The sequence below is a fragment of the Zootoca vivipara genome, chromosome 7 (genome assembly GCF_963506605.1).
Source record: "Zootoca vivipara chromosome 7, rZooViv1.1, whole genome shotgun sequence".
NCBI lineage: Eukaryota > Metazoa > Chordata > Lepidosauria > Squamata > Lacertidae > Zootoca > Zootoca vivipara.
This window is the reverse complement of record NC_083282.1, coordinates 79,349,837-79,372,141: the sequence shown is the minus strand read 5'-3', so window position 1 is coordinate 79,372,141 and position 22,305 is coordinate 79,349,837. Positions and strand designations below refer to the sequence as shown.

General features: G+C 43.0%; 1 protein-coding gene across 3 annotated transcripts in view; it reads left to right on the top strand.

The window, feature by feature from the left end:
- Nucleotides 1–22,305, top strand: part of ATP9A (ATPase phospholipid transporting 9A (putative)) — a 92,432-nt gene that overhangs the window by 16,240 nt on the left and 53,887 nt on the right. For all 3 annotated transcript variants that reach the window (XM_035121485.2, XM_035121484.2, XM_035121483.2), the window contains exons 2-5: nucleotides 10,513–10,657; nucleotides 11,496–11,609; nucleotides 15,392–15,500; nucleotides 22,159–22,217. In XM_035121485.2, coding sequence (XP_034977376.1) covers nucleotides 10,513–10,657; nucleotides 11,496–11,609; nucleotides 15,392–15,500; nucleotides 22,159–22,217 — 427 coding nt within the window. The remainder of the gene's footprint in view (nucleotides 1–10,512; nucleotides 10,658–11,495; nucleotides 11,610–15,391; nucleotides 15,501–22,158; nucleotides 22,218–22,305) is intronic.

Genomic DNA, 22,305 nt, shown 5'->3' with positions numbered 1-22,305 from the left:
CTAACACAGCAATTTCACTCTGGAATCCTGCATTTGAAGTCTTTTTGTTGGTTATATGGTGGCTTTGAGGTCAGCAGCAGCGAGCAGAGCATCCTGGGAGACTGAGATGTTCCCTTGTTGCATCCTGAGTGTTGCCAGGTTCCAGGTCAACCTTCTCCCATGCCCTTCTCCTGTTTGCACACAGTACAAACAGGGCAGTCTCTTGGCAAGAGAATAACACAATACAAACCCGACAATTGAATGTTAAATGAATGGGAGGTTCACAAGAGCCATTTCCAATTTTTTAATGCTAACTAAAACACATCTGTTATAGAATGAGTGCAGCAACATGGTTTGCCTTCAGCCATTATGATGATGGAAATGCAGATTATTGTAAATATTATACGTAACAATCCATTTAACCCCAGGGAAAAAAACAAGCAATTCCAATATCAATGTAAATAATGAGGCCTGAATTCTGTTGGCAACTGAATGCCAATGCTGACATTAATTCTTCAGCTAGCATTATTACATGTATCTCTTGTTTTTTAAAAAAAAGAAGAAGAAAGAAAGAAATCCAGTTGGGCAGGAAGTACCTACTGGTGTGTAATTGTGCGTTCATAATTCTTTCTTCATGCATTATACGATTATGACATTTGTGGTTAGCTGGAACTGCTGGATATTGCAGAGAGTGGAGGCCTTTTGGAAGAAGACCTTCTGATTTTCCAATTTTGTGGTTTGGTGGAGCAATGTCAGTGGTCTGCTTCTCCTCCCCCCTCCTTCCATTGCATGGAAATGTCTTTCTTTTCCCAGTTGATGACTGATCAGCTGGGCAACAAGAAAAAGTGGACAGGGCTCCCCGGAGCTTGGTGGCTACACTGAATGCTGGCAAGGTGTGGGTAGCGTAGATGTGTCCTACAGCAATGTTCTTTCCCCATACAGTAACTTACGTTAAGGACTCAGCTATACAGTTGCAAATGAAACATTTTCAATGTGTTGTAAGGGGCAATATACAAATGCGGCACTAGATGGCAACAGTGAGCTATGTCAAATTCAATGTATTTTTCAAAACGTTTTTATATGCATGTAGATTCCACCTTTGTCTTTTAACGTGATTAGAGAGACTATCCTGCACATGCTAATCACCACTGTTTATTGGGGACAAACCCTTCCTTGTTCTCAACATCTTGACCTATCCGTCATAGGGGAATGGTCACTTTAAGCTCAGTGGAAATGATTTGCAGTGGAAACCTCCTCTGCCTTGTGGGTATACCCATCCATGAGAAAGGCTTCGGGAGTACACCCTCAGGAAAAATCTGTACCTGCTGCCTTGCAGGACATTTTTGGGAGAAGAAAAGGCTATGGAGTAAATCCTACACACCTTAGGAGTCCCTAAGATGGTTGGATGGTGCCTTGTACGCCTCTGTCCGACAACTCCTGCAGCCAAGCTGGTGCTAAACATACTGCTCTGCTTTCCTTTGGGCCACATCAGCAAGGCTGAGAGGGGGGTCTTGTTGTCTGGGCAGCACAGAATCTCCATACACACTGCCCAGGCTTGTGCCTCATAGAGGTCAGTTCAGTGCTGCTAATGCAACAAAAACAACATAGGAGGCAGCAGTTACGAGTTACCAGTCTCCATAGACACAGCAAGCACTGTGATTCTCCAGCGGTTTGACTTCACCCCTGGAGGCACACTCCATTGCAGGCATCCCCAAACTTTGGCCCTCCAGATGTTTTGGACTGCAATTCCCATCTTCCCCAACCACTGGTCCTGTTAGCTAGGGATCATGGGAGTTGTAGGCCAAAACTTCTGGAGGGCCGCAGTTTGGGGATGCTTGCTCCATTGTCTCTCAAGACACACAGATGCCAACAACAACAATGTTCTTGAATGCAAAAGAAGCAATCCCTAGATCAGAATCTGGCAACCCTGCTCATCCTTGCAAGCCAGGGGTAGGCAACATGGTGCCCTCCATATGTTTCTCCTACAGTTCCCATCAGTCTCAGCCAGTATGGTCAATGGTCAGGGATGATAGGAGTTTCGCTTCAAAGTATCTGGAGGGCACCATCCTGCGTAGGTCCTGTATTGAGTAGGAGGGTGGACGAAATGACTTTGGAGAACCATTCTAGCTTTATAGTTTCAGGATTTTATGATCCAATGAAAACCACGTCCACAGCTTCTCTTGACATCCCTTGGAGAGATCCTTATTGAGAACCAAAAGCTGAGAGTCGGTACCAAATCTAAATATTAGGATTTTACCTATTGGCTTTCATTTAATATCCCCCACTGAAATATTTAGCCTTAAAAATATTGACCTGGCATGGAAATCATCTTGTGTTTGTTCTCAGTAGGGTGCCTGAAAAATACCCGCTCATGAAAGTTAATCTTTCTGCTGCCTGTTGAGTATTCTGATTTAAGCAAAGCTAATATTTCCTAACTCATTCCTTCTAACTGGATTTTTCCAGATGTTGTTTTCCTTTTTGGAGGGTGGAATTCTAAAAGCATTTCCTTAGCAGATAAGATTTCTTTTATTCTTATTTGCAGGCACTGGGGTGGAAAGCAAGAAATGTGATACTTTTTTTTTTTAAGATGAAACTACCTTCCCTACTGTTTGCCATTTCCCAAAGTGTTTCCTGTTTTCTGGTGAGGCAAATAGAGACGATGGTTCTACCTGTTGAAAGTGCTGAGCTCTTTCTTAAACAGAGCTTAGTTTGCTTCTAATCAGCAAGATATTTGCTTACCTAAATCAGTGCAACAGACAAGCCTCATTATTCTTGGTAGACTGGTAGATATTTAACCTGTGCGTGTGAGCCATTGCATGTGTTGTTGTTGTTTTCAACCTTCCCCACCTGTGGCCAATGTGTCTCTGACATTAATCAATATTTCAAAATGTCAATGGAGAACAATGCATGAACTTTATTATAATCAGATACTATGGTCAAATAGACCCAGCTAAGACATAGGCGTTGTTTCTTGAATAAGTTAACTTAAGGAAGTTTGAGGAAGGAAAGTTTGCCACCTCTTCCTTTGCCCTACAAGCCACCTGCAACCTCCAAAGGCATGGAGGCTGCTGGGATTTGGGCTCGAAAGCCAGTTCTGGGAGATTGACCCTCTATTGTTATTTCCAAAGAGTTCTTGCAAACCCATGATTCTCATGCACTCCCCCCCCCAAGCTCGGCTCCTCCTTGAGGCATGAATTTAAAAAAAATTCAGAATCTTAATCTGTTGCAACAACACAGTGTAATCAATATGCTGTTAAACAGTTAAATGAAAGTTTTCATCATGGATATATTAAAATCTGTCTTCTACTGAATAGGAAATTCAGGAGTGATCAGCTGGTTGGCACCAACATTTCTGATAAATTAAAGCCAAAAAAAGGGGGGGGGGAGACAAAAGAAACAAAAAAATGCTTGCTGACTGATAAAAACAAAATTCCGAGCATGCATAGTTTTGTATTTTAAATAACACCATGATTACTACAAGGAATAAAATGGTTAGCATATGCACACCACAAATGTAAATCTACTTCTGCTGTTTTGGCTTGGTCACTGTTGTTGTTGTTGTTGTTGTTGTTGTTGTTGTTGTTGTTGTTGTTGTTGTTGTTGTTGTTGTTGTATATGCCGCCCATCTGCCCCAGCTACTCTGGACAGCTTCCAGCAAAAAATAAATAAAATAAAAACATCAAACATTAAAAACTTCCCACACAGGACTGCTCTCAGACTTCACTGTAGTTTGCTTTGTGTCTGTTGTTGAGAGACTCCCTTCCCAGCATCTTCACAGGGCTGCGGTCCCCAAGGGGTAGGTCTGTGGTTTTTGCTTCTGCTGCCCTGATAAAATGAGCACCTATATCCATGCACATGTCTGGCTTGTTGATTATAAAATGTACTTAAATATAGGAACAAAGAAAGGGCAAGTGTCAGTTGCTGCAGAGTCTGGAATGCTCAAGGTGGCTAGCTGCTGACTCCAGCGCTGTTTGTGCCCAAAAGCCGCTACTCTTTGGCTTATAGTTTCAGGGTACCCTGGGTTTTGGGGCCCTGGACTCCTGTATCTGAAAGCACTCTATATCTCAGGCAGCTACATGTTGGGGGAGACTTTGACCACACAGTCCCCTCATACTACTCAAGGTGTACATACTCTAGTTTCACCACTGACTTGAGATAAGTGTTTACGATTGCAGCCCTACATAGAGGCATAGCCAGGATTTTTGCTGGAAGGGGGAGCAGGACTTGGTTAGGGGGCAGGACTTTTGTTGGGGAGGGAGGCAGAACCGACGTGATTGGTCAGTTAGTTAAGTATTTCTATTGCTTTACCTGATCTATGGCAGGGGGACAGCTGCCCCCCTGCCCCCCCCCACACTATGCCCATAGTCCTGCATCTTTTTACTTGTCGTTTCCCTGCATCCTGATTCTTCATGTTTGCCTAAACCCAGTGAAATAAACGTGTTTTGTTAGAACACACCTAGATTTGCATAGGATCAGGTCGCAAAGGACATTGTTGGCAATTAAGCAGAAATATTCTCTGCAGGAGCTGAGCTGGGGTGGCCAGTTCCACCCCAGATGCTCGCCAAGCTACAGAGGTACAAGACAGGAGCAGATGGGAAACAAATCAAGCTTTGGAGAAACAACCCATAGCATGTTTGCTCAGCTGTAAGATGGTTTGTTGAGCAAACTATGCTTAAAATAAGCCATAACTTTTGTGTTATGTGTGAATGCAGTCAGAGATTGGCCCAAGATCACCCATGGCTGAATCTCTGTGCTTCTACTGCTACATTCTAACCATTGCATCACTTTGATGTGTATTATTAACCTTTGCAGCCTAACCATTTGCACCCTTTTACTCAGAATTAGTCCTTACTGAGTTTGAGGATTGCTCTAAGAGCCAGGGCATAAGAGCTGAAGTTAAGGATGCTCAATAGGCTACCTTTTCGTAACAACCCAATCCTATGCCACGTTAGACAAGTTTAATCCTGGAAAAATCAATAGGCTCAGGGTGCAGACTTGCACACCTAGGTGAACAAAGGAAACCTTACTTCTGAGAAGACATGCATAGGATTGCATGGTAAGACTGCATCCTTCTACTCACTACTGTATTCCCATTGAGTTTAATGGGCCTACGTTCTGAGTAGACATATGGAGAACTACACACACACACACACACACACACACACACACCACACACAAATTTGTCTAGTAGCACCTTAGAGACCAACTACGTTTGTCATTGGTATGAGCTTTCATGTGCAAGCTTATATCCAGAACAAACTTAGTTGGTCTCTAAGGTGCTACTGGACAATTTTTTATTTTTAAATTTATTTTGACTGCGTCAGACCAACATTGCTACCTACCTGAATCTGGAGGACAACACAGTCGGTTTAGGACTCCCGTCTTACAGTCTGACCCTATCTTTGTTATCTTGGAAGTTAGTTCTACTTATTTTAATTTCCTCCAAAGTGTGATAGGATTGAAGCCTTCTGTGTTCAGGATTGCACACTTGTATTTAAAAGCAAAACCCTACAACTGGTTCCTGCACACATGCATTCACAGTAACTTTCTTGTACAGTAGTTAAATGAAACTTCCTTCTTGGGCTAGCAGCATTGTAGCCTGACCCCTCCCAAGTCAGCATACGTAGGATTACAGCCATGCAGCCAGCTCCGCATACATTTACTCAGGCAAAAGTTATATGTGGGATTTACTTCCATTTTCCAGCTCTAGTTTTATTTGTTTTTACTTCCATCATGATTGATGTGACAAGAGTGACAGGGAACATTGACTTTACGATTGTGGGGAGGTGCCTCAACCTACCTCTTTCTGGATCTTACAGTGTTGGCAAGTTAAACAAAATGCAATTAAGCCTCAGACATGAACTGCTTGAGAGTTTCACTTCATTGCTCTGTATCCCAAAGCCTTTTTGCAAAACCAGCCCATTACGGAAGAGATTTGTTTCAACCATTAAACTGCATGTGCTGTAAGGGCGCTGCAGTGTACGCTATGGTGTTTTATTTATTAATTATTATTTTTATTTACTTATTATTATTTATTGAATTTATATGCTGCCCTATACCCGGAGGTCTCAGGGCAGTTCACAGAACAAAATCAAAATATAAAACCACAAAATATGTAATCAAAATGCAAACAACAACCCAATTCCCCCCCCCAAAAAACCAGATTTTAAAAGGGCAGTGTTGACTGAAGGCAATTGCTTGGTGACAAAGTGCAACTGCATACTCTGAGATTGTATCCAGATCCGTACTTAACAATTGTATTCAGATCAAATAAGCAGTGACTTGTGAACCCAAGTTACAACATAGTAAGTTGCTCTCGCAGTTCAGTTAAAACTTTATCATTCAATTCCCAGGTCACTTTTTGAAAGTGTTCAGAGCAGCTTCCATAAAGCCCAGATGGATCAGCCAGCCAGACCAGTGGCTTGCTGTGTTCATCTGATAAAACAAAATGTACACTACAATCCTATGCATAGCTATGCAGAAGTAAGCCCCAAGGAATTCCACGGGGCTTATTCCCACATTTGCAGTGTGCAAATGGCTGAATTCTTTCCCAGGACGGGCGAGTTAAGGACAAGAATGGAAATTAAAATGTGGGAGAGGATAAAGTTCTGGACAGGACAGGGTGCCAATCTTTGGGTTGAGGCGAAAAGTCTTAGAACAGGCTGTTGATGAGAGTTTCCCTTAGGTCTCTTATGAAATGGGCTCATCCAAGTGGTGATGTGACGAGTTCAGTATATCTGTTGATAAAGAAAAAGTTTTTATTGCCTTCCCAAGCTTCACCTGTGTTGCAATAATACCCTGCAGGCTATGTCAGCAAAACGTTGTAAAAAGAAGGGTGGAGCCCTAAGCACATGTATTTTGCTTGTGTCCTTAAGACTGGTGAAGGTGGTTTGGATCTGCAGACTTTTACTTTTGGCCACAGCAAGATTAATAGAATCAGAGCACAAGGCTAGCATCCAGAACCCAGTATCTGACAACCATTCAATAAGGGAAGGCTTGTAGCTGAGAAGCAGAGCATGCAGAATAGTCCCAGATTTGGTCCTTGGCATCATGGGTGGGGGGGTGGGAAGGGGGGCAGCTCCCCGCTCCAATCAAGTGAATAAATAAAAACACTTAACTAAAAGTAGAAAACAATCGGAATATTTGAAATCGAAATGCTCACTGAGGTCACATGGATAATGTTGTGATGCATTCTAGTGACACAAGTGGCATTCCGACTGTCACTGAGACATTTCATTCCGAATCTGCTAGACAGAGCCAGACAGAGGATGAGGACAGGTGGGTGTCCTGCCCCCCCCCAACCTAAATCCTGGCTATGCCCATGCTTGACATCTCCAGGTAGGGATCAGAGAGACCCCGGTCTGAAATATCATGAGCCTCTGCTAGACTCTTGTGGACTAGTATTCTGACATGATGAAAGGTAGCTTTCTTTGTTCCTATGGCCTAAAGTTTGGTGGACTAGGGTCCACTTCATCAAAAGCATGAAGTGCTGCTGCAACAGCAAGGGGCTGGGAATGTTAGCAGTGAGGTCAAGAGGGAAATGAAACCCAAGAGAGAATATTGGTTCTTGGCACAAGTATAACCTGCCCTTTTTTATTTAGCTAACTAACAACCCTGTGAGGCAGGCTTAGATAGGCATGGTTGGCCCAAGGTCATCCAGTGAGCTTTATAGCCGAGTAGGGATTTGGATCTGTGTGTCCCACATTTCAACCCAAACACTCTCATGTGGGGAATGTTTGGGGCTCCCATCATGGGAGTTGCTGAACTACAACTCCCTTCATCCAGTTGCTGAACTACAACTTCTATCACCCCTGGCCATTGGCCACGATTGCTAGGGCTGATGGGAGTTGTAGTTCAGCAGCAACTTGTGGGTCAAAGGTTCCCATTGCTGCTCTGCCTTCTACTCTGGAGGATGATTGTAGGCGCTTTCCATAAGGATGGAGAAATTAGTCTATGCTTATTTAACACTGGGTGTTAAGCATTCTTATTCAGAACTGAGGCAACAGCTACTGCAGGCGGACAGGAACTATGCTTGCCAAGCTGATCAGGTAAAAAAACCGCACCTCACCATCACTTATGTCTTTTTCATCAATTTCAGCTCTAGAAATCAACCTGGGATTTTTCACAATCTGCAGAATAAGATCAGCTGCTAATGCCTGTGATTAAACAGACCCTGCTACAGAGGCCAGGGGAAAAACTGGCAACCTTACCTAATAGGGATAGTGGAATCCAGTGGAATCCCAAGCATGTTTTTTTTAGAAACGTGTCTCCCCAGTTGCAGTGTGTTTAGGACTGAAATCTTAAGGCAACGGGGCTTAACAAATACCACTCAACACAGACACACAGGAACAAACATTCAATCAGCCTTTGCTCAAAGAGTGATTGGATGTGGCCATTGGCAGTTTCTGGCACCTGACTAACAACCAGGAAGGTAGTCTCTGATTGGATGCAGGGTTTATAGGAGGAGGAGCAAGCAGCTCATTATGTTTTAAAAACCCAAAAACTAAGCAGCTGCTTTCCATGTTTATCAGTAGTTCAGCCCTCTTCTGGGATTACTGGGCAGGGAAGGCTTTGAAAGAATGGGGGGAATTTGCCCAAGAGCTAAATTAAGGTGAATTCCTGGATGAATGTTGAAGTGTGCTTGTTTCTCTGGGATCACAAGGGGAGGCTAGGGTGTGGCTTACACGCTCTGCATCAAGTTCATTTTTCACAGTTGTGTGACTGTATTTCCAGACCCTCCAAGTGTCCCTATTTTCCAGGGATGTCCCTGCTTTTTAGAAGCCGTCCCAGTTTCTGATTTTATCCCGGAATGTCCCACTTTCCCCCTATTTTCATTAGAGAAATGTTGGAGGTTATGGAGTTATCCAATCCCTGAGCCATCTGAAGGCAATCATGTATAGGGAAGTGTTTTGTTTTTATTTTTAAAAAAGTTTAATGTTTTCTTATTTTTTATGTATGTTGGAGGCTGCCCAGTGTGCCTGGGGCAAATCAGTAAGATGTGTGGGGTATAGTAAAATTATCATTATGGAATGGGACGTCCCTATTTTTACCAGAGAAACGTTGGAGGGTATGTATCTCAGTTATGGTAATATCAGATCCCCGACATTTGATTGGCTGTACCCTGTCTGTAATTGTTTATAGTCTGGTAATTGGGGGCAAAGTGTATTCTGTGATCATACTGTGCAGGTGTAACAATCTTGGCTTGTGTGTAGTTTTAGGGTTTGTTTGTTGTTTAAGCAATTTTCTTGTCCTCGGCGAAGGTCATGGGTTGGAGCCTCTCATAATTTTTATACAGTAATAATAATTTTATTATTCGTATCCCATCCGTCTGACTGGGTTGCCCCAGCCACTCTGGATGGCTCTCAGAGGGTGCAAAGTTTAATGGCTGGGCCCCTGAGGACCTATCCATTTCATGTCTCCTTTTCCACTGTTACGGGGCCACACTTCCTCTATGAGGCTGACCTCTCTGTGCCATCATCCTAACATGGCGTGGAAAGAAGAATTCCTGCTTCATTGCAATGCAGGATTTGCATGTGGATTTAGGATGTGGGGTCCAAGGGTCCAGTTCTATTGTTCTTTAATGCTAGTGTTTGATTAGTGCTCCTGTCCATGGACCTTTGCATGTATGGCACTACATACAAGGATATGTTCATGATACGTTTCAAAGCAGTACTCAAAATTCACCAGGTGCATTTTGCACCTGCCTATTGGCCGCTTAAGACCAAGTGAAGATGCCTGGGCGCCAGGATGGTGCCTGATGTCTCCATCATCTGGAGGTGCATTCCTGGGGATCCTTGGATCTTGCCTCTTTTCGCACACTAACAACACATCTTGTAGAATTCTACCTGTGATATTTTATCTGCACAATCAGAGAGAATTTCAGGTACCCCAAAGTTGCATTGAAATTTTTTGAGCATCTGACCCCAAAATGGCAACTAGACATTCCGTTTTGGCGACAGTAACCCTGGTTTACGAGCCATTTGGCGCCTAGCTTATGTATCTAACACTGTTTGAAACATATGGTCAGTGATGGCTTGGGAAGGCAGGAGTTAGATTAAATAATGGAGTGCTCAGCTCAAAAAGAAGTGATTGTCTTAAGGCTATGAGACAACTTCCAGATTTCCCTGGGAAGAGGAATTGATTGTTGAACCGCTCTGTAAACTGTAGCTCTGTGAGTGGAATAGGACTCGCCGAACAATTCTCCATACACTTAACCAGACTACAGCTCCCAGAGTTCTTTGGGGAAAGCCTTGAGTATTTAAAGTGATATCATAGTGCTTTAGATATATGGTGTGAATGCAGCCTTGGTCTGCAGGACTCAGCCTGCCCTTCCCTAGTAAGTTGCAACAAGATCATCGTACTGATCACTCCTGGAAAAGGTCATTGCCTTGTTGGCATCTTGTGGGCTTCCTGGTTGGCTATTGTTGAAAATGGAATCCTAGACCGTATGGGCCCAAGGACTGATCCAACAGGGCTCTTATGATAGCTGTCCTCAATATAATAAGTTTTAAAAACTTCCCCTATCTCCTACAGATGTTGCGAGTGCCTAAGATGTTGTGGAAGAAGAGACCCAAGGCCTCGAACGGTTTGGCTTGGCCATCCAGAAAAGAGGGACCAGCGATATCCACGCAATGTGATCAACAACCAGAAGTACAACTTCTTTACTTTTCTGCCAGGGGTATGTATGCCATGTTTAAAAACCGTGTGCTTTCCTCTTCTATTGATATTTGAGTGTTGCGTGCCAGTGGTTTATTTGGAGTGGGTAATTAAGGCAGCTCTAACCAGGATTGGCTCAATCTACTCTTCTGAGTTTAAGTGAAGCTTAATTTTGCTTCTTGCTGTCTGCGCCCCAATAAGCCATCATGTTGCCTACAATAGTGAAGAAGTTGCTGAGAAATTTCCCAGTCCGACAGAACTGAAAAGAGGGAAGAGAAGGGGCTGAAATTGGAACTTTTTCAATTTCGGTCCTCTTTCCATGTGCTATACGTATCAATGGACACTCTGTCCCTTCCATATAGATCAGGCTTCCTCAACCTCAGCCCTCCAGATGTTTTTGGCCTACAACTCCCATGATCCCTAGCTAGCAGGACCAGTGGTCAGGGATGATGGGAATTGTAGTCTCAAAACATCTGGAGAGCCAAGGTTGAGGAAGCCTGAATTAAACTGTGCTGCAATGGGAAAAATAGATGGGGGAGCCACAGTTGACTCCATATCTCTAATGTCCTGGAATGTGTGGGAGTTTGCATTTTTTCTTAAAGCTTTCCTGGTTAGCCAAATTTCTAAAATGTTGCTGTTGCTAGACAGCTGTTTATTTTCCAGATGCCTTGAAACAGCCTTCAACTTGGTATCCTCCAAATATTTTGAACTACAAGTCCCATCAGCTCCATCCAGTTGATGGGAGTTGTAGTCCAGAACTTTGGGAGGGCACCGGGTTGCGAAAAGCTGTCTTAAACGTTTCCATGGTGAGCCATGTTAACCTTAGATACGCTGCTACAAATGCCTCTCTTGTTTCTTAGGTTCTGTTCAACCAATTCAAGTACTTCTTCAACCTCTACTTCTTGTTTCTGGCCTGTTCTCAATTTGTTCCTGAAATGAGGCTCGGTGCTCTTTACACGTATTGGGTTCCTTTGGTAGGTAGTATCGAGTTTATTTATTCAAGAAAAGTTTCAGTGTTTGAATACAAGATGTCCTTTGTTACCTTATCTCAGAGATCCAAGTGGTGCCGTAACTTAAAATGGTTTTTGTTAGCTTGTTTTATGAAGCCTGTCCTTTATGTGTTTGGGAGTTGTAGCTGCCCAAAGTGATTTAATAAAGGTTTGCTGTTCAAAACTGGGACCTTCAGTGGTCTAAGGAAATGCATGAGGGATATTTGATCCAAAAAGGTAATTTATCCCATAACTCAGCCATTCTAGGAGTACAGCCAAGGGAGATTCCCTTGGGTTAACCCTGGCAAGAGTTAAGACATCATGTGAACATTCCACCAATTATTCCCGCAACAATTACCTATATATTATTTAGCCAGTGTTTCTTAGTGGATAGACTATGTATGTTGGGTTCAGAATTAAGCTTGTACACCACATTAAACCAAATGATCTAGAGCTAGGGATGAGCAGCATGGTAGCCAAGTTTGTGGATGTTGCCAAATCATTCAAGGCGACTAAAATAAAGTGGGATCTCAAGGAGCTCCAAAAGGAGTCCAAACTGGATGAATGGGTAGTAAAACGGCAGGTGCAATTCAATGTAAGTCTGTGTCAAGTCAGTGAAAACAATATTTACAAATCCTAACTTCGTATATATGTTCATGGGGGTCTGAACTGGTGGTCACTAACCATGAACAAAACTGTGGGGCAAAGTCAACCCAGGGCATCTTCCCAGGAAGAAACAAACCACCAAGTCTGGATTTGAATGTCATGACCGTGGCTCTGGCCACGGGAACTTGTTCACATTAAACCATTGTTTGTTTGTTTTTAATATTACTTAATATGATGTTCAGACTGGGTTGCTGTGCAGAAAATCTGTGTGGTTTTCCCAGAAGGTTTTATTTTAATTTTAAACCAAGGAGGGTAGCTTTAAATTTGATTGGAACAGTGTGGTGCCTACGTCTGAATTGCACCTCCCTGAAACCTGTTAGAGCAATTAATTAATTTGTTTTTCAAATTGTCTTATTTTGCTGAATCCTTTTGTTTTAACTCCTTTACACGTTGTTGGGTTTGCTAGTCATTGGGGAAGGGCAGGAAACAAATGCAAGGTAGCGACTGGAAGCCCCATGCCTTCTCCAGCCATGAGCTTTCTGAGATTCGGCAGACTTTGCCCGCACCCTTTCAAGCATACCTTCACAGCTGCGAGGACAAGAAACTTGAACCCTTTTAAGCAAAAGCTGAGATTTTTGTGATCCTGAATTTTGCGGCCTCATTTTATATATGCCATTGTGTCAACAATCGGGTGCTCGCCTGTAGCTGCACTGTTTCATTTGTTATGGCTTGGGAAAGAGAAGCAGAGAGTTAGAGGCTAGTTTTTTTGCAAGGCTGGCTTGCAAACCTATAAGCCCATTGTGATTTGCCCCACATCACATGAACCATTGAAATTCAGCATGTGAGCTGCCAGGGCTATATATAAAAGGCCTTTTGTTCTTTGCAGGCTGCTAATGCAACCATTTTGGTATAGAATAGCAACTTGGGATGGGTTAGTGAGGCAGAACGTGAAGGGGTTTTTTTTGGGGGGGGGAGTGATTATTAGAAATCCTTGATTGCCAAATGCATCTAGATTATTTATAAAAATATATACTGCTGTATCATAAAAATACATCACAGCGGCTTATCACTTTGTGTGTGTGTTGCCTGTAGCAATAACGAGCTATGTTTTTGGACTCTCTATCAGAATGCTAATTAAAAACAATAGTTTGAAATGCTGCAAAACGTTCAGAAGTCATGGTATATAAAGTCTATATGTGCCAGAGGAGATTTCCATCTTTTTGGGGTGAGGGGACATGTGTATGCCATGGCAACTTGGTGCCCTCAAAGGAGAAATAATGAAACCCCCTTCATACAGTGACTTCCAAATTTGTGCAGCTATGATGTATCCCCTTAGCAGCATTTGCATCTCTTTGAAAATGTTCCCAAGCCTTGAGGGCATGTAGCAATGCACTTCTGAATTAATGTTCCCGAGAAGTTTTGCAAGGGATGCCCTGAAATTAGCCAGACAGATTAGTTTCCTTTGAGAAGGCGTTGCGGCAGGTGGGCAGGACCTAATTGCATTTAAGTAACAAATTATAATTTCATGATACAGTTAAGGAAAAGAAATATTGAGAGACTACATTGAGAACGTTCTTTTGGATTTTGTTGTGCATTGTTGTTTTTTTAAACAAAACAAAACAAGGAATGCCTCCAGAATGTCAATATTATAATTTTTATTCATCCTGCCTTTCCCCCAGACTGGGACTCAAGGCAGTTTACAGAAATTAAAACAATACAGTTAAAATGTTGCAGAAAGCTTTAAAACATACAAAGTAGCTAAAAAGCAATTAAACTGTAATAGAATTAAAACAATATAAAATTATATAAAAAGTAGAATACAAAAACAAATCTATTAAATGCAGATAGTAAAAACAGCACAGCACTATGGAAAGTCCTTTCCTTAGAACTAATCTGTTGCTGAAAGCCTGCTGGAATAAAATAGTCTTCACCGGCCAATGAAGGACATCTAGGCGTTTAACATACAGTGAGTGCTAAGAATCTCAGGACAGATTATATAAATATATAACCAAGTGGTCCTTAGTCCTGGTAGCCATCATTCGACCCTTTCATGACAAATGATTACCAAAACATTCAGTTTATAAATGTGCAGTCAGCTTATGAATAGAGTGGTACCTTGGGTTACAGACGCTTCAGGTCACAGACTCCGCTAACCCAGAAATAGGATCTCAGGTTAAGAACTTTTTTCAGGATGAGAACAGAAATTGCGTGGCAGTGGCGCAGTGGCAGCGGGAGACCCCATTAGCTAAAGTGGTACCTCAGGTTAAGAACAGTTTCAGGTTAAGAACGGACCTCCAGAACGAATTAAGTAAAGGGGCCCCTGACCATCAGGTCCAGTTGTGTCCGACTCTGGGGTTGCGGCGCTTACCTCGCTCTATAGGCTGAGGGGGCCAGCATTTGTCTGCAGACAGCTTCCGGGTCATGTGGCCAGCATGACAAAGCTGCTTCTGGCGAACCAGAGCAGCGCACGGAAATGCCGTTTACCTTCCCGCCGGAGCGGTCCCTATTTATCTACTTGCACTTTGATGTGCTTTCAAACTGCTAGGTGGGCAGGAGCTGGGACCGAGCAACGGGAGCTCACCCCATTGCAGGAATTTGAACCAACGACCTTCTGATCAGCAAGCCCTAGACTCTGTGGTTTAACCCACAGCGCCACCTGGGTACCACTGTACATAAAATCTACAACCTTTTTTCACATAGGAACATGGCAGAGAAATGACCTGGAAAGTGTGTAATGAACAAAATGGCTAATGGAAAGATGTATAAACACTCCATGACCAAATCTGGAATAAAGCAAGATGGGTGCTCATTGTCGTATAATTTAATATCCTCATAAACATTGTGCAAGCAGATCAGGATAGATGCTCAATAAATAAACAAACAGGTCCTCTGGAGCTGCCCAAGCACTTAAAATACGAAGAACGTTTAGGTTTAAGGTTTTATGGTGTCCCTTTTTAAATGAAGACATAGCACAATACTTAGCTTTCTCTATAGATACTGACAATTTTAATGAAAAGTGTCACCGTGTTTCATCTGGTAGGCCGCATGCTCCAGAATGTATTCCCAACATTCAGTGGCTTTCCATGCACAGAGTGGGAGTTCCTTGGGCTTTTTTTATCCACACATTTTCAATGACCTCTCTGCCTCCCGCTCTCTCCTAGGGCTTTGTCCTCGCCGTTACCATCATCCGTGAGGCTGTGGAAGAGATCCGGTGCTACATGCGTGACAAGGAAGTGAACTCGCAGATCTACAGCAAGCTCACAGCGAGAGGTCAGCTATTTGGCTCCAGCTTTCTACATCTGCTCGCAGAGTCCCTTAGCTGACTGCCCGAACAGCAGGGAGTTGCAACTCAATCAAATGTTGCTGACAATTGGAGGAGCAAAGTTTCTGAAAGGGGGGTGGGGGGTTGAAAAGGGGGGGGAAGGTTGCCAATCACACAGGCATATGGCTTAGCAAAGTCCCTCTGTCTGGCCCTGGCAGAGCATCAGAGACTCCTGATGACAGAATAGATAAATTTACAGCTACAATTGGGCAATAAGTTCTCAGGGAATGGGAATCTTCCACAAAGAATGAGTATTCAGTGCATATTGGGATCTGGCCAATTACTCAGAATAATTATGGCGGATGTTGTATCGAAGAGAAGAATATGAAGAATATGAATTTTTGAGATGATGGCTGCTACAGCCACATCCATTTTATAGATTATAAGCGATACATGGTCTGAATTTGTTGAATATCCTAATCCTGACTTGGGTCTTTTCAGAAGGGGAATGCGTGTTGCAAATTAGGCATGCAACCTAATCCAATTCATGTTTGTTCAGAAGTAAGGCTCCTTGGGTGAAATCCTATTGTGACCATCCGCTAGCAGAACAGGCTTACAATCCTGCACCAGGACTTTCCCTTCCTCTTCTCCCTCTTTTGCAACCTGCATGCTGACCAGATTTGCTTTGGAGAGTTTGAGAACCCTGTAGATATACTGTATAGGGTTATTTGGGGGTGGGGGAAAGCTGCAGAAGGAGGAGGAGGAGGAAAGGAAGGGCAAATTATCTCGTGAGAAGTGTAATAGGACATAATGATGAGTCATCCCAAAATACTGCATGCCTCTTTGCAAGGGCCCCTGGTACTTAGAAAAGCCTTTTGGCGGTAGACCCCCTTCCGTGAATTTCATGTATTTCAGGATCCCCATCATTGTAATTGTCCAGAATCAAGACTCAAGCATCTCCAATTAGTTGACAGCCCTTAAAGCAATATTTGCATAATTTCATAGGAGTGTGCTTTCTACATCCTGGGAATTAAAAGGTGGTCTAGATGTGGGCATATTAAATCGCTTTTAAATGGCACGTTCTCTCGACATCATACACCAACAAAAACCCCGGAAATTATGCAGATAAATCAAGAACAAGGAATCCTTAAAAAGAAAATGAAAGAGGTCTGGCCTGTTTTTCTTGCTACATTTCTCAGAGGTGGCTTTTCTTCCTCCAGTCCTTTATTGAAAAAAAGTCCCAGTTTTATATATTACCCACACTGCTACCTGTTTTCATGTGGTACAGTAGCAGGGACCCCCCCCTTCTTTCAAAGTCATGGGCAGTGACCTTTTTTTCTGGAGCAGGTGTTTAAGGGGTTTATTTGCATCTGATTGTTCTGCTGCTATTTTGAGGGAGGGGGGAGGAAATGATGTGAACGAGCTATTTGGAATATGTATAAGCAGTTGGTGGGTGGGAGGCGAGAGCAAGCAAAGTTTTGGAACTTCCCCCCCTTGGGTTGCTCACTGGCCACAATTAGATGTCACATAGTTTAGTCTTTCTAGTTTTTCACCTGAAACCTGAACTGCGCTTAACTGTGACTTGTTTCAAACGAGCCAGATTCATAATCCATGGTTTGAAGTTAGCTTTTTTTGGTGATAAACTATAGTGAAGCTGAACCACAGTCAGGGCAGTCTCGAGCAGGTCGGGCGCCCTGGTGCTGAGGCGCGGAGATCGCTCCAGTGCCCCCGTCCTCGCAGCGCGGAGCACTGCCAACCCGGCGCCCTGTCACCCCACACCACCGGGACTATACCTAGAGCCGGCCCTGACCACAGTTTCTCAGATTCAGATGATGTACTAAGCCAGAGATGGGGAACCTGTGGCTCTCTGGATGTTGTGGGCTCCCATCAGCCCCAGCCAGTGTGACCCACAGTCAGGGATGATGGGAGTTGGAGTCCAACAGCTTTTGGAGATTCCCCATCCCCTCCAGAAAACTATGATTTTAAACTTGTGATGGGCAGTGGAATACCGTAACTGGAGAAAGGTAATTGAAAATATGATGTGGCAGCCCCAAATATTTTCAAATTTCCCTCCAGCTTTACTGGGCTGGTTATGGGAGAAGGTGAAATAGAAGTAATTGTATTGTGGAAATTTGACAACTTTCTTTTACATTTGATTTCATATTTTGCACCACAGCTTGTTATCTTTATGACTTGTTTTACTGCTACCTTTTGAGGCACCAAAGAGGAGCTTTGCAAATAGTTCCAAACCATCTGTATAAATCAAGATTCGTGTTTCCTATTCATCCATCCATCAACCCAACTTTGCTATTAAATTTGCAGGCCAGATTTCTGTTTTGATACTCACTAGGCTGTTGATTTAAAATTCCAGAGTTGTTTTTCTTTTCTCCTCAACTCCCTTTCAAGATTACAGAGCGTAGTAAGGGAGAACTACATAAAGAATCCCCACCACCCTATGAAATGGAAAGAGACCTCCTGCCAGCAGGGTGCTCCTTTGATACAGATCACTGGCATTTACAAGCTGTATCGAAAAACAATATTTTGCCAAACCTTTTGTGCTCTTATTTTTGCAAGTTACAGAGCGCAAGGCCACCTAAAAGCCAAAAGCGTACCAGAACAGATGAAAACTGTCTTGGGTGTGTTTTGATTTGTTCCTGGAGACGTTTTGTTTTGATTTTGTGTTTGCAAATGATATGCATCCCAGCCACTGAGGAGCTCAGGGCTGCAGTGAACCATCACAGATATGTCTCCACTGAGAGTTTTATATAAAGAACGCATTCCCCATTGCTAGTGCTGGTTACCTTTGCAGTGTCAAGGATCACGTCAGAGAGGTCTATATAAAGAACCTGAAAGCAAACAGCTAATTGGCAATACCAGTTTCATTATCAGTTTTATCTTGGTGTCACTGTTTCATACTGTAAAGGTGCAGTGCTGCCATTAATGGGATGTATTAAATTTTCACTTCTGTAGTATTTTTATTTTGCAGTCGTGGCACTTGGATCATCATGAACCTCAGTTGACTCTTAAAACAAAAGTTGGTATGCATAGCTGGAAATCAAGACCGGAATGACATAGTTGCTTGCCTAATTTGGATAAGAATAATAATAATGGTTTGGATTATCGCACTTTAATAAGCTGCGATACACACATGCTGCATCCTTGTGCAGCCACTTCTCTCTTTCCTTCTCAACACAATTAACCCCGGAAGTCTTCCCCATAGCATCCATTGCATCGGAACTGGGAAGCTATGGTTAAGGAAAAGCCAGGGTCTTAACCCTCTGCTTAATATGCTTTGTAACCATAGAGTTGTTTTACTCGGGAGTTGTTGTTGTTTAGTCATTTAGTCATGTCTGACTCTTCATGACCCCATGGACCAGAGCATGCCAGGCACTCCTGTCTTCCACTGCCTCCCGCAGTTTGGTCAAACTCATGTTCGTGGCTTCGAGAACACTGTCCAACCATCTCGTCCTCTGTCATCCCCTTCTCCTTGTGCCCTCCATCTTTCCCAACATCAAGGTCTTTTCCAGGGAGTCTTCTCTTCTCATGAGGTGGCCAAAGTATTGGGGCCTCAGCTTCACGATCTGTCCTTCCAGTGAGCACTCAGGGCTGATTTCCTTCAGAATGGATGGGTATGTTGCAGTCTCCTTCAGCGCCATAATTCAGAAGCGATTAGCCTTCTTTGTGGTCCAGCTCTCACTTCCATACATCACTACTGGGAAAACCATAGCTTTAACTATACGGACCAGTACTCGGGAATAGGGCCATTGAAATTAGTAGATCTAAGTTAGTGATTCTTACTAATTTCAGTAGGTTTACTCTGAGTAGGACTAATGTTGGGTGCAGCCCTTAGTTTCCTTGTTCAGCTTTCATGGGGAGCTAGGGTTTATTGCAGACTTCCGGGATTAGTGGTGGCATGGTCAGAGGGGAAGAAGAAAGAGGCTACATGCTCTGGCAGGTTCCCCTTTTTCAGATGATTGTCAAGGTTTGCAAAGTGCCTGCAAGCCCCTTGGGGCCCAGTTATGTCTTTACTTAACCCACAGCTGTTAGTGTCAAGTGTGGGACAATTGTGTGGCTCAACCTCATGAGCTAAATGGGAAGACCTGGCAGGCCTGATTAGGCCCCCAAGGTAGATGTCCCACACTGTTGCTCTTTGGCTTTTAGACTGATGTCAGAGGAGGGTGGTGTATCGTCCTCAGGCTGGGCAGGTACTATGTTATTGCTGCCTCCTTGCCAGAGGTGTTTCTGAATCCCCGAAGCCTCATTCCCTAACTTGAGCCTGACCCTGTAGTCATGACAGATGCAAAGGCCAGCAGCCCAAGAGTGATGTGACAAGGCAGAGTTATTAGAATGGGGATTCGGAAGCAAATTGTCTGCTCCTGAATCTCAGGGGAAATTTAAGATTTGATTTAATTTAATATTTGTATGCCGCTCTTCTTCTTATACAATGACTAAGTTTTAAAAGAACACTTTAACAACTTGAGCATTAAACATAATAATACTTAAAACAACATTTCCACCAATATAATCTTTTTTAAAACACACACACAGACACACACCCCAAAAGCATAGTGTAAGACACAGTAGCATATCGGCAAAGCAAGAGCAAACAATAAACAATTAATGCAGCTTAATATATGAGCCCCTGATATAGCAACAAGGAGCTGCTCTCTCTCTCTCTCTCTCTCTCTCTCTCTCTCTCTCTCTCTCTCTCTCTCTCTCTCTCTGTGTGTGTGTGTGTGTGTGTGTGTGTGTGTGTGTGTGTGTGTGTAAGACCGCCCAATGTGTGCGCATTCAACTCTCCCTGAAAAGAATCTTTGAGTCACACAGCCAATATTTTGCTGCTGTGCGTTGGCTAGCAGTTGCGACCGAGAGGAATTTGTTAGAGCCCTTTCCCCCCTTTTTCTTTTTACCAGTGAATCGATATTGTTGCAACTGTTTCCCCAAGACTTAGTTTTGCAATTTGTAGCAATCATTACAGCATCAAAGGAAGTCTGTGGCTTTTATTAGCAGAAGCCAGGAGGCACTTTTGTTAAATGTGCTGTTTGTCACCAGCACAGCAGGGGTTTAGAAGTAGTTTCAGTTGTTTCGCTCAGGAGTTGGGACACTGGGCATATGTCCAGGCTGGGCATAAAAGTGTTTTAAATCTGGGGCAACTCCTGTTTTGGCCTAATGTGTCCCTTAAATTGGGTGCAAAGAAAGAGCTAGCACTGCCTTTGTGCCATGAAGTGGAAACCACTGGTGATGATGGTGACATCCTGTTATAAAGATTCTCCATGATGTTTGGTTGTTCTAAAAGGGACTCTTGGGGAGTGGTAGGTGAGAGAAGAAAGTTGAGAAGCAGTACATGATTTCCTCCCTAGTGCAATCCCCTAAGGTGGATGGAGCCTTCCTCTTAGCACCAGCATGCACTAGTTGGGAAGATATACCAGGGAAAATTGGAGCCATAGTATCATAGAATTTTAGAATTGGAGGGAACCCTAAGGGTCATCTAGTCCAACCCCCTGCAAAGCAGGATTCTTTTCCCCCAACACAGGGCTCGAATCCACGACCCTGAGATCAAGAGCTTGAGGCTCTACTGACTGAGCTATGTCATTATTATTTTTTAAGGCATGGGACCATAGCTAAGTGACAGAGCATGTAGGTTGCATGCAGGCGGTTTCAGGTTCGAATCCTGGCATCTCCAGTTACCAGGATCAGGAAACAGGGAATATGAACAGCCTGTGAGGTCTCAGAGAACTGGCAGGCAGAGTAGGCAAATAGGGTCTGGCTGAGCAAATAGTCACTCCTATATAGTGTTAGGCAGCTCCCTGTTCTCCTATGGTACACAAAGCCATGCTGGTTTGTCGTCCATGTGTTTTAGACCTGACGGCCCCAGTATAGACCTGTAAGACCACTTGGATAATCTGGGGATGATTTTGCTCATGGGACTAGACCCTACAAAATATTGCAGGGTGGTGACCTGGAAATAGGTTGTTTTTTTTCATTGCCCCTACACTGCAGAGGGTCTTCTCTCTGCTTTATGTTAAATAGTACCCACTTGCTGCTTCAGATGTCTTGTAATGTTTAACAGTATATTGTATATTGTATTTTAATATTTTGTTGGAAGCTGCCAAGAGTGGCTGGGGAAACCCAGCCAGATGGGCGGGTAGAAATAATAATAATAATAATAATAATAATAATAATAATAATAATAATTAAATAAATAAATAATGCTTTCCCTGATGCATAAGATTGACTTTGTCTAGGTTTGGGGGCGGGTTTTTTCCTCTTAATTCTGGTTTACTGGGTTTTATGTTGTATCTCTGTTTTTAGGATGCTGTTTTAATTGTTTTTATATATTATGTGTGGTATACTGCTTAAAATAGTTTTAAACATTAAGCTTTTTTAAATAAATGCTTTTAAGTAAATAAAATGCAAGTTTAGATGTTGGAAATGCAGGGCAGGATTAACCAGCATAAAAGAAGAGATTTTAGTTGATTGATTTCTATTTCTATATTTTTGGAGGACAATTTCAGTCAACCAACCACTTACTTTGAAGTTCTTTTAATGGCGCTGCAGTTTAAGGCAAAAATATTGATTCCACATAGTTCTGAAATGTGCTACCAAGGTAAACAACATGGGAGAGAAAGGAATGTTATTAAAGTCTATCTTTCCCCCCTGCAACAGGTACAGTAAAAGTGAAAAGTTCCAGTATTCAAGTGGGGGACCTTATTATTGTGGAAAAGGTACATCTGGATTTATAAAGATTTTATACTTTTCTTACTACTTCTAGCATGCTGGGAGGGAGAGCCAGCTTAGTCTGGCATTGTACAC